The sequence below is a fragment of the Marmota monax genome, unplaced genomic scaffold, assembly GCF_021218885.2.
Source record: "Marmota monax isolate L192 unplaced genomic scaffold, Marmota_monax_Labrador192_F-V1.1 WCK01_AAM20220418_F8-fsc00333, whole genome shotgun sequence".
Taxonomy (NCBI): Eukaryota; Metazoa; Chordata; class Mammalia; order Rodentia; family Sciuridae; genus Marmota; species Marmota monax.
Window position 1 is genome coordinate 372,983 of NW_026694397.1, and position 13,092 is coordinate 386,074.

The following is a 13,092-nucleotide window of genomic DNA, read 5'->3' on the forward strand; positions in this document are numbered from 1 at the left end:
GCCCAATATGATTATTCATTTCAAAGAGACTTCCTAATGACACTGATGAATGTATTCGCTTTTTTAGCACATTGGTTTGTTCTGTTCAGGAAATAAACTATTGAAAACTCCAGCATTGTTATGCTGAGTTCTCAATGGTAGCTGTGACCTAATCTTGGTTCTGTTCTGTTTTTTTTTTTTCTCTGCCAGCACCGGGGATTGAACTCAGGAGTGCCCTACCATTGAGCTACACCCCCAGCCTTCTAAAAGTTGTTTGAGATGGGGTCTTGGTAAGTTGTTGATACTGCACTCAAACTGGGGATCCTCCTGCCTCAGCCTCCCTAGTCACTGAGATTGCAGGCCTGCACCAATGTACCTAATTTTGGTTCTGTTTAAATATGGGTATTCAGTATAGTAACTACCCAATGATAAGTCTCTTTCCATCCTCTCTTCTTGGGAGAATGCAGAAGCTCCCACAGCTTCAATATTGTGCATGTAGCTCCCCAATGTACTGCTGGGCCTGATTTCACTCCAGGACAGTTTCTGCCTATTTTGATATTTGCGCTTAGATATAAATCCAACCTGTCAGCAGAGCTCTACATTCTGACTTCATATTAATGCTACTAATGACCCTATGTGTTTTCTGGCTATCTAGGTTCAAAACCTTGGAGTCATCTTTTGATTCTTTTTCCCCAGCACTTCCAAGCCATGCACCAAATCAACTGCCAAACAATTTACTCCTAGAGGAGAAAGTGGTGGTGAGAATGAGAAGTGTGGAACAGTGTTGGTTTGAGAGAGAATCACTTTCAAAAGGAAGCCAAAGGCTCATGGGGTATAGCTGCCTGGTAGAGTTATTGTCCTCTCAATGTTCTTCCTGGGATCACAAGTTGGAGGCTGGCCTGGTCACAGAGTGAGTCCCCGTTTCAAAATAAAATAAAAAGGGCTGGGATGTAGCTCAGTGGTAGAGTGCTTTGCCTAGTATATGGAGGCCCTGGGTTTGATTCCCCAATACTGGAAAAAAAAATACTCCTGGAACTCTGATATGATGAGGTTGCTGAGGAAGCATTCTATGTAGCTGGGGTCACATAAACAGAGGTAAAATCTGGGACTTGAAGACATTTGCTAGCTGGCCACCATGGCACATGCTTATGATCCCAGTGCTTTGGGAGGCTGAGGCAGGGGCATCAGAAGTTCAAAACCAGCCTTAGAAAATTAGCCAGGCCCTAATCAACTTAGCGAGACCCTGCCTCTAAATAAAAAAGTAAAAGGGCTGGGGACGTGGCTCAGTGGTTAAGCATCTCCGAGTTAAATTCCCAGTTAAAAAAAATATATTTGCTAACTGTGGTCAGAGAAGGAAATGTGAGACATTTTTGTCAAATTCCAAATACTTGGAGAGTGGAAAGTAGTTTTGTGCTGAGGCAAAACAGCCTTGGAATAAGTGGTTACGTCTGAATAAGCAGACAAGCTATTTCAGTGGGTCTTCTGGGCCTTCAGGCTAGGTCTGGGGAGAGGGCAGTGGGAAGCCTAGGAAAGCTCCATACCTGGGTGTCATGCCTCCACAAACCCCAATCCTGAGTTAGTAGAGTAGTGAGATTAGGCTGGAGTTAAGGTATAGGGAACAGGTGGCCAGAAGTTTTCTTGAGAAGACACAGACAGATCCAGATAATAGTGATACTGCCAGTTATCAGTGATGAGTTCTGCTTCCTCACACGTTGAAGTTTGAACATTAGCAAAGCATGTAGAGGCAAGCATATAAAGCAGGGCTTATTTGAAAAGGGGTAACATAGACTTCTCCCTAGAGGGAGAAGGGGGCCATAGCTGGTATCCTGGTATCCCAAGAAGCAAAGAGTTCTGCTCTTTTTATATGTCCTAGGCTTCCTTTGTTCTCCTGCCCTCTTCCACTTATCTTTCTTCTTTCTGAGTAGGTAACTAGGCATTTGACTAGGCTTAGGAAATGCTCAGTGGGTTGGCCAAAATGTGTGAAACAGGTGGGCTGAAGGGGGAAGGGCAGGATGGAGCAGCCCAGGACACATTAATTAACAACCTTATAGCTCCCTATAGGAAGGGGTAATTCCTGGGACAGGTTACCTTAGCAACAGGTTGGAGCAGGAGGATTTTCTTGATAAGGGTGGAGGAAGGGCTCTGGAGGAAGGGCTCTGAAGGAATTATTAACATTTCAATCCCTCAGGGGACAGTCTCCAACTTGCCAGACTCTCTCAAAATTGGCCTCCTTGATGTGGACCTGACTTGATTTATATATCTATACTGACTGCCTGTCTAATTCTGCCTTCATTCCCCCCTCTAATTTTAGGAACTCCTTACTGCTGTAAGGAAATGATCACTCTGGCTGCTTTGGAGCTGGGAGGGGGCAATGTGAGGTGAGACAAGCAAATTTGGTGTTCCCTTTTAGAAGTTAAGTTCAATTGAAGTCTGGTTGGGGGAGAACAGGTTGTAAAGTTATCTGGGAATGGGTGCTTCTATGAGAGAGAAACAACAAACATGAGTACTGAATAAATGTTGCAGCATCTGGGACATGCCAATTTATACCATGAAGATGATAGCAGTCAATAATCTCTCACCAGGAGGTGTGAGGGCTGAGAAGTTGTCCTCATAATAAGATCAGAGTGGACAAGGCCTTTATTTGGGAATGTAAATCTTTAACATCTCCAGAGTTATCAGGAATGTAAACACAACATTTAACATGTTACCAATGTCCATCCCCATAAGACATAGTTAAACTACTTAATGTCATCTGATCTTTTAAAACCTTTCTGGTATGACCTCTGTGTCTAGTAAAGAATCAATCCTTTATTTCTGTTACTTAGGGCTAGGTAATCATGTTAGCAAACATTAATTCTACCTGTGTAGGGGGTTAGGAAGATCTGTAGACCTTAAACTGACTAAAAACTTCTGACTTGTCAGTTTCACTTGGTAGTTATTAAGAATTCCTTCTTAAGAATCTCTCTTTTGTAGCCTCCAGTCTTACTTATTTTGGGGGGGGGGGCTAAGACAAATGTTTATCTTAAGTTATAATTAACTATTGGTTTTTTTAAAAGCCCAGGAATGGCTGTGTTTTTGTTTTATATGTTTTTGCTAGGTGTTTATGATGAAGCAGGTCAAACTGATTTTTGTTTCTATCTATTGTTAAGAGTCAGCTGAGTTTCCATGGGAGTCACTCTTAGGGGAACTTGAGAGCAGCTTCTCAGTTCTGCTAGTGCCATTTGCACTAGGTTTGGTCCAGGTCTTGCTTGACCATGTGACTTCCCTTGAAAGCATCAGGGATGTCTTACTTCTCCAATAACCCTCCTTTTCATAGCAAGTGCACTGATTCTGTTCTCCAGGAGTCTCATTAATCTCCCTGATCAGGAGGTTATGTGTCCCAGAGTTGCAAAAGTCTTTAGAGAAGTTCCCTGTTCCCTGGATTCAGACTGACTCAGAGGGCAAGAGCCAAATATTGGTTTTCTTGGCCCTTTTAATTTAATTTTAATTTTTAAGACTTTATCTTAAACATCTAGCAAACAAGTCTTTCCAGTCTTAAATTAAGTGTACTGGGCTTTAATGTCTATAACCTTATAGTCATTTACCCTTTTTATTCATTGGGGTCTGCACTATCCTATCTGTCCTGTAGGTGACGGCTTATATTAAATTAACCCAGGTTGTGTGTTCTTAAGGCAATACCTCTGCAAAACATTAACAGGCAACCTTTAGACAGTTTATAAGGAAAATTCAAAATAAAATTAATAAGAGTAAAAACATATTTAGTTTGTGTGATAACTATCTTGAATTTTTACTGAGTTATATATTATACCCCCTGTTTGAGATCCTAGTAATATTAACAACTAAAAATCAATCTTTTGAACATTATGTTAAATGAACTGAATTATGGCCTGCTTTGGAGTCATTCTGATATGTAGTAAGATGGGAGGTAGACCCTTATCTCAGGTAAGGTGGGGCTCTTTATAAATCTTAGGTGAAGTGTTTTAGATCTGAAGCTGATCTTTGCTTCTTAAATATAATTTTACAAAGTTTACATATATTGTTGCATGAGTTCACATGAACATTATCTATTTAAAACATGAATTAAATAAAGGCTGAGTGCTTTTAACCTTTTGTGGAAAAGTAGCAAAATGCTTTTGTGTTTTACAAAATTAACCTTTACATACATTAGGCTCTCATTAACTTAAAAATACATTTAAGTTGCACCCCAGTGTAAAAAAATAACAAACTTTATATCTTATTGATAACAAGTCCAGTTGTAGAATATTAAATGATATGAATAAATCTCCAATAAATTTGTTATCCTTATAATCCTAAAATTATCATAGAACTTTAATTTGGAGAATACCAACGTGATATAATGCTCTTTTAAAGCTCCTACCTTAAAGACTTGTATACCTGAAAGATATGAACACATTTAATATACAAAGAAGAGTAATAGCACCACAATTACATTGATGTTTTTATATTAACCAAGTTTAGCTTTTAAAGAAATAACATAGTACAATGCTCTAAAATAAAAGTTGTTGGGCTGGGGTTGTGGCTCAGTGGTGTAGTGTTTGCCTATAATGTGTGAGGCACTAGGTTTGATTCTCAGCACCATGTATAAATAAATAAAATAAAGATCCATTGACAACTAAAAATATTTAAAGAATAAAATAACAGTTGTTGTTTAATTTGAAGATTACTTGCTCTAAAAAAAACTCCAAAACTTAATACACACAATGTTATGGGTAAATGAATGCTTTAAGAAATCTTTGTCCTTTTAACACATAGATTAAACTTTGGTTTACATCAGTACATTAATATTTGACCTTAGGGAAAAAAAACCTTAAATAGCTTTGACTGATTGTTTCATTCATATATATATATATATATATATACATATATATATATATATATATCTCCAACTTACACAGAAATTCTTTATCACTTACTTAAACCCTCTTATTTACTTCATCACACAAAGACTTTCTTATCCATGTGCTGGGGTTGTGGCTGAGTGGTAGAGTGTTTGCTTAGCATGCATGAGGTACTGGGTCAATTGTCAGCACCACATATAAATAAATAAAATAAAGGTTCATTGGCGATTAAAAATATTTTTAAAAAGACTTTTTTATCCAGAAACACATTTTCCCTTCTATTAAATATAGTTTCCATACCTAGAACCTTCTAATTCCTCTTTCCCATCTGTTAACCCTGTTTTCTGTTAACATTCTGAAACAATCCTTGTAAATTTCTGAATTTAGACAAATTATTTCATTTTAATAAAAAGAAATCTTAATTGGAACAGTTGAAACTTTTGGGTCTTTGTATATAGGAATCTTCTATAAACCTTTGTATATAGAATCATCTGTTTGCCATTTAATAAAAACATAATGTTTAAGTATATAGAATTATACCTGTTGGGACTTTAAATTCTTAAGTGATAACAAAGCAACTTTAAACCCTTTTTTTCTTCATTTACCAATTTATGAAAACATCAATAATGTTACCCAATGGAATTCAAGGAGTTAAGAGTATTGATGGTATATTTAACAATTATTATTTTCACCTTGTAAATTACCCAGATGTCTAACAAACAAAATTACTCATAAATATGAGTAATACCATGTCAAATCTACTTTACTTATTTTACCAAAATGTCAGACAAGTGTATTGAACAGTATTAACTATTTCTTCCTTGTTGGAGAAAAGTTCTAGAACCAAGGGATATTAGACATTTTATAGACATCAACATTTTATTAGTTCTTTGACCACCTAGAGAGACTTGTGAGTTAAGGTTAATTTAAAAGACATTTTTACTCTCATCTGTTTACCCAATTTAAATTGAATCATTTTAAATCATGTCATTTAAAGGTATTTGGATTCATTTTTTTAATTTATGCATGTTCCTTATATATCTGCCAATTTTGATATCATGTACATGATATATGGACATAGACACATATAGACATACAACACATAACGGAAGTTGTGCACACATAACACAATAGCAAAGGCTTTTTAGCTTTGCGCAGGTGAATCTGCACTGCAATGTTACAGATGTTTTAAAACTCCATAGTTGAATAAAAAATAGGGCTGATCAGAAAAACATTAACCTAGGTGCATAGGACCAAAATCATGAACTCAAAAAAAAAAAAAATACAGAATCTAAGAAAAAGCAAGAGTCCTAGAAAAAATGACCAGCCAATAATTAGTAAAGTACCATACAATTTACTTTTTGGTTTAGTCTAGTTTGAGTTCAGGTAAAAAACGCTTACTTTTTTTTTCTTGGGCTTAAACTCACTCCCCTAAGCTTGCAGTCTTCTTCCATTTGCATTTCAATTAAGTCCTGGCTGAGGTCTGGAAGGAGCTGGGGAAAACTGCTATTCTGAGCAGAAAACTTATGCAAAGGTGTTTTAACCACTTTTTTTCCTAGTTGGTAATTGGACAGATTTGGATATGGAAAATTATGATACCTTACTTTCTATTACTTTTGAGAACAAAGCTACGATGTTAAGCTCCTTACTGAGATAAGCTATTGGCTGTTGAGCAGGTCCATTATTATGTATGACCATTCCTAAGGTTCTTCTTCTTCTCTCAGTGACAAACAGGTTAAATCTTGCTCCTTAGGTAAATTGAGGACAGGGGCTCAAAATAAGTCCCCATTTTAATGTCTTTAAGGCTTCCAAAACCTGTTCATAACTCAGAGGGGGAGTAAACTTTCTTGGTAAATTTATCCTTTAAAAGTTGTGGCCCTTTATGGATTCAGGATTTAGTTTTTCTTGTCTCCCTGAGTTTCTCCATGAAAGTAGCAGGGTTTTCTTGAGGACCCTGAGTAATTTCAGACTTTCGAATAGTTAATGGGCTTTTTGCATGATCCTCCTGAGGGCTTCAAGGGCCAACATTTGGAAATGTGTAATCTTCCAAGTATCCAGTTCATCATTTGGGTCCTAATTAGTGTCGTTTCTGGGACTTGCCTGTGATCTAGATGAATAATTAGGTTTGTTTCTAGTTTGTGATGCTGGGGGCATGGGAAAGATGTAGGTCCATCCCCAAATTCTTTAGCTACTTGCATTAGGGTGGCCTCTTTATTGGAGGCTAAAGTTTGGCTAAGTGGAAATATAATATCTTTCCAGGTGAGGTCAAACACCTGGCATAAGTTCTGAAACATCCCAATATTTTTATTTAGATCCTTCAAAAATCTCCCTGAATTTGTTCTTGTTTTAAGTTAGAGGGGGAGTCCCTTGATTGCTCTTCCTCAGTAGGTGATTTCTTAAGGCTTTCTTTCATGCTAGAGATTGAGGTTAGGCCTGACAACACATGAAAATGAGGAGCTTTTCCTGATCATTTGTAATTTCCCAGTATGTAGACTAGTGGCCAATCTACACACTGACTTCAGAGAGAAGCTCCCACCTGAGTGATAGAAAATTCAAGTTTTCTACTGCGTCAGAGAAAACTGTTTATCCGATGTATTAGGGATATCTCCCTAAAATTGCACGTCATTATGGTCCAGAAAACCCCTCTCTCATCACCTGGCTTAGACAAATTATTTCTGGCCTCCTTTGACAAAGTACTAGGGTCCCAGTTTGCCCTACGCCAGAGACCCTGGGAGTATTCAAACTTAAGGGCGGTACTGCTTTCCTCCCTGCCACTATAACTCTTGATTATGAAAAAAGAGGATAATTGTATATGTCTTAAACTTTTGTGCCTAATTGTTGTCCTGTAGACTAAAGGAATCTCCTGAGGGTAAGGGGAACATCTATTGGTTGCTAAGTGCATAACAAACACCCTTTTCTGGAGGAATTTATGGGAGGGGTTGGTTAAAATAGAGTGCCTCCCTCTTGCAGCATTTAAAAAGAATACATTGAGTTCATCTGAGCACAGGAACAGTAAAGGGAGATTTTAAACTGGCTTGTGAAGGTTAACTATGCAAACAAAGGGAACCGGCATGTTTTCTTATTAATCATCCCATGTTTTTCTCTCAGTCCTACAATCTGAATTGCTAGTGTTTCTGACTGGCAAAGGAAGGGGAGTATCCAAGAGGGAACCGATGCGGGGGGCGGGGGGGGGGGGGAGGGAGTGTTGCGTGGCCCACAGGGAGACAAATGTAATTGGGTCTTTTCCTCAGTGCCATTCATCTACCGATCACCCTAGATACCCCTTTGGGAAGTGGAAGTCGGGAGGGGGATCAACAGAAGGAACCTCAGGATTTTCGCCTGAGTGTAGCCCAGGCTGGAAATTCTACAGTTATTCCATGCTCCTTCATCCACCTCCATGCATCCAAGGCAGATGAGGACTAGGGACACTGTGTATTCACACCAATTGCTCTCCAGGCCTGGACAGAAAAGTAAGAAACAGCTTAGGCAGGGCCCAACATGACTGCTCTACACAGAACAGTTGATTGAGAGCCGCCTAGGCTGGGAAAGTTTTCAAGAGTCTTGAAGAGTGGCAGCTGCACTGATTGCATTTAAGTAGCCAACAGGTGCCCATAATCCTCCAAAATGAAAGAGACAGAAAGATGCACCTCAAACAGATGTGAAGGTGCGTGGATAGGAGTTTATCTCAGTGTAGATCTCCGTGGAACCGCTGGTTATCTGTGATGAGTTCTGCTTCCTCACACGTTGAAGTTTGAACATTAGCAAAGCATGTAGAGGCAAGCATATAAAGCAGGGCTTATTTGAAAAGGGGTAACATAGACTTCTCCCTAGAGGGAGAAGGGGGCCATAGCTGGTATCCTGGTATCCCAAGAAGCAAAGAGTTCTGCTCTTTTTATATGTCCTAGGCTTCCTTTGTTCTCCTGCCCTCTTCCCCTTATCTTTCTTATTCCAGAGTAGGTTACTAGGCAATTGACTAGGTTCAGGAAAGCTCGGTGGGCTGGCCAAAAGGTGTGAAACAGGTGGGCTGAAGGGGGAAGGGCAGGATGGAGCAGCCCAGGACAACAACTTAATAGCTCCCTGTAGGAAGGGTAATTCCTGGGACAGGTTACCTTGGCAACAGGTTGGTGCAGGAGGATGTTCTTGATAAGGGTGGAGGAAGGGCTCTGAAGGAATTAACGTTTCAATCCCTCAGGGGACAGTCTCCAACTTGTCAGATTCACTCAAAATTGCCTGTCTAATTCTGGCTTCAATAGGAGAGAACAAACCCACTCCCCACTGTCTCTGGTCTGGTTAGTTACTGACCTGACTGGGCTAGACTTGTGGAACACCATATTGGAGCTTTTTTTTTTTTTTTAGAGAGAGAGAGAGAATATTTTTAATATTTATTTTTTAGTTCTCGGCGGACACAACATCTTTGTTTGTATGTGGTGCTGAGGATCGAACCCGGGCCGCACGCATGCCAGGCGAGCGCGCTACTGCTTGAGCCACATCCCCAGCCCTGGAGCTTTTTTTTTTTTTTTTTTTAAGTTCACCATCCTCACAGAGCCAAAAGAGCTGGTTAGTGGGACTAGGGGGATGAATCCACACTTGGGACGCCTGGAGTTAGGCTGAGTGTTGTCTGGCAGGGAGGCCTTAAGATGAAAACATTTGAGAATCATGAGTTCCACACAGAATGATTGGAATTAGATAATAGTAGTACCAATGCAGATATGAAAAATTTGAGAAAGGACACATATTAGGAAGGGGAAGAAATGAGCCCATTTAAAAATATTTTCAGTTTCGAAGGATAGTAGGAGCCTCAACAGGATACACTCAGCATCTAACAGGTAGAGGAGGCCTGAAGGGAGGGTGGCAGGCCAAGGCTTGAGATTTGTAGCTCATTCACCTGGAAATGAAAGTCCTATGAAAACAAAGAGCCCATACAAACTAAGTAGTGATCTGAGAAGTATGGCAAAAATAGGAATCTACTGCTGTGAAACACAAAGCTCAGGTATGGAGGTGAAAACACTGAAACTTGTGATGTGCAACGGTGACAGGCACACAGAAAATACAAGAGAGATAACAGATGGGGGTCAAGGGTGACTGCTGACTTGGGGACATTACTTTAAGACAGAAGTAAACAAGTAACAAGAAGACAGGAAAAAAACACTCACCACACTGCCAAATATTTGTTCTTTGGTAAGGGAAGGGAGAGGGTGTTTTTTGAGCACCTGGTAAATCTGAGCACAAGCCGATTTGAATCTTGGAAGAATGATGGATTTCTCTGCATAGGTTCCTGATGTGACAGACTACATAAATCATTTACATGTAAAAGCAAACTGAATATACAGATATACAAGCAGGATCCACACCTTTGAGTCATTTCTTTTGTGAACTACTATGGTGTTGTCTTTTTTCCCCAATGAGGAAAACGAGGGGAATCCGCTTTAAATTACAGAGATGGAGATTGAGGTCACTCCCAAGGGGACAACTTCTTATCCTGTTAAGAGACACTGGGGGACGATATTGAGATGGGTTATGAAAGATCAATTCCCTTGAGGACTCTAAGAATAGGATCAAAGTAGACAGAAGCACAATCAGCCTGTGCTTGAATACACTGAGCAGATGTGTCCTTAGCAGAAGGCAGTGGGCTAGATTCGACGGCCTTTCATTCCCTGACAACGCTCAACTGTGTCACACAGCTGGCACGGGGTAGAGGAATTAGTAGAGCGAGCTGGCATTGCCGCGGCCCCTTTAAGAGAGGAGGCGGCGAGGCGCGCTCCGACGGCTTCCCTCTGGCCCCGCCCCTTTCCCGTGAGCCCTCGGGGAGTGGTCCGACCGCGGGCGGCTGCCGGTGAGGAGAGGGGCGGGGGGCGGGGGGAGACATGGCTCGACGCGGCTGGCGGCAGGCGCCCCTCCGCCGCGGCGTCGGCGTCGGGCCCCGGGCCCGCCCGCTCATGAGGCCCCTCTGGTTGCTCCTCGCAGTGGGCGTCTTCGGCTGGGCCGGGGCTTCGGACGGCGCCAGCCGAGCGACAAGAGCCATGGACGAGGAGATAGTGTCCGAGAAGCAAGCCGAAGAGAGCCACCGGCAGGACAGCGCCAACCTGCTCATCTTCATCCTGCTGCTCACCCTCACTATTCTCACGATATGGCTGTTCAAGCACCGCCGGGCCCGCTTCCTGCACGAAACCGGCCTGGCTATGATTTATGGCAAGTTCCTCGACCCCTGTCCGCCCCCTGGCACTGCCCCTTTCTCTGCCCGCTGGAAGCTTCGCCTCCTGTCCGGGCCCTGCTCGGCCTAAATTCGGCTCCCCTTCTAATTCCATTTTCTGTCGCTCCTCACCCCCCTCATTTCTTTGCATCACCCCCTTTATTTCTGCTGTGCCCCCCGATTCTCTACCTCACACCCTACCTCCTGGGCCTCGCCCTCCCTCCCCCCATTTTCTCTGCCTCTCTGTACCTTTTTCGCCTCCGACCCCACCCCCTTTTTTTTCTGCACCGGGCTCACCCTCCTCAGCCTGCGAAGCTCGGGACCGGGACCGGGACTGGGATTGAGCATGAGAAGAGAGTGGGTGCGGTGGCTCGAATTGGGCTGGGGGCTGGGGGAGGGGAAGACACCATTGCGATCTGTTTCTCTAGGGTGTCAGACTGTTTAAGGCTCACAGAAGCTGCAGTAGTATCTCTACTGCCCAGCATCTGGCATTCTTTTGGAAGTAGAGTCGACCTTTACTCATTTCCCAGCTCTTGCTGTATCTTGTTCTTTTGAGGTTAAAAATGAAAACCTTACTCCTGTGGAGCCCATGCAAAATAACTTGAACGTAAAATAGGCTACGGAAGGTTTGGGGCATTTTAGATGACGTCCTGATTTATTGTACTATGCCTGTAATATCTGATAAGGATATCTGACCCTTAAAATTCAGGCTACAGAACTGAGGACAGGGAAGAGTTATGGTACCACCAGAAGTGTGGTGTACTATAGTATCATCAGGACGGTTCAGCTGAGCAGCAGTTAATAAACACCACGCATATGCAGTATGGGTGACTTTGCTTTTGGCATGGAGTTATTGACTGACTGTTAAGTGGCTTCAGTTCTTGTGTTTCAGTGTGCTTTCTTTTTGAGATTATTTATTTATTTATTTTTAGTTTTTGGTGTCAAGTTCGAGAAGGGTAAATCAAACCATGGACTCAGAGGCATATTGAGCTATGCTCAGGCCTCATGAGGGGAAAAGATGGTACATATTGCTGATTGTCTTAATCTGACTATGAGAGTATGGGCCAAAGAGATGAGGGCAGATATCCATCATGTCTGTGCAGTATATGTGTGAAGATTATCTTCATTTAGAACAGTCTTTAACTGTTAACCTTATTGAGGTTTGTCTCTGAGACTTGTGGATAGGTAGATGAAGCTCTGGCATGAAAAGACATTTCTCCATGCAACCTCCCACCCCCACCCCTTTCCAGTAAATCCAGACTTCTAGAATGTGCATGCATCTCAATGGTAGCAAGCAAAGATAGTTGTGTGCCTCAGGAAAATTCATGAGTTCAAGCTTATTTTTCATTTGCAAGGTAATAAAATTCTAAGCCTTTGTGTACAGTATCTCTGTTCACTAGGATTCTTGGGTTTTAGAGATATTAGGTGGTTTTTTATTTCATTTTTTTTTTTTTACATTTCATTTGCAGTGTCCCTTAAGGCGAGTTGGCCAGATAATTTCTATATTTTATGGTGTTTCTTTGTATAACCGTGTGTGATTTTTTTTTTACTATCCTCAAAAAACATTTGCTGTTCAGTCTACTATGTATTATGCACAGAAAATACAAAGAAATATAGGCCCCTTCCCTTCAAGGAATTTATAGACAAGTCATAAGAAGAAAATAATGACATCTTAGATTTGGTAAGTATGAAAAGAGTACTATGTTAAAATAAGGAATTGATCACAGATATCTCTTTCTTATAGACAGAAATAATGTGATTTTGATAGTTAAAAGTACAAGGCTTTAGACTAGAGGTTGGAAAATTCTTTTCGGTAAAGGGCTAGATCCTGAAGATTGTTGACTATATAAGCCACACAGATTTCCATGTCTGTGTTGCATTTTACTCTTTGTTGTAGTTGTTTTTCTTTTTATAATCCTTTAAAATGTAAAACTGCATTTAGCTCTTGGGCCATAAAAAAAAAAAGATGGAATGCTATAGTTGCAAACCCCTGACTTTAGAGTTGGACCTGGATCCCTGTCACTTTGTACCAGTAACTATGTGTGATCTTAGTCAAGTTCCTTT

At 41.0% G+C, this 13,092-nt stretch overlaps 1 protein-coding gene across 2 annotated transcripts in view; it reads left to right on the forward strand.

Annotated features, from left to right (window-relative positions):
* Positions 1-10,688: 10,688 nt before the first annotated feature.
* The window catches only part of Slc9a6 (solute carrier family 9 member A6), a 64,834-nt gene continuing 62,430 nt past the window's right edge, over positions 10,689-13,092 (forward strand). For both annotated transcript variants that reach the window (XM_046468138.2, XM_046468136.2), the window contains exon 1: positions 10,689-11,027. In XM_046468138.2, the coding sequence (XP_046324094.1) occupies positions 10,703-11,027 (325 nt within the window). In that variant the 5' untranslated portion in view covers positions 10,689-10,702. The remainder of the gene's footprint in view (positions 11,028-13,092) is intronic.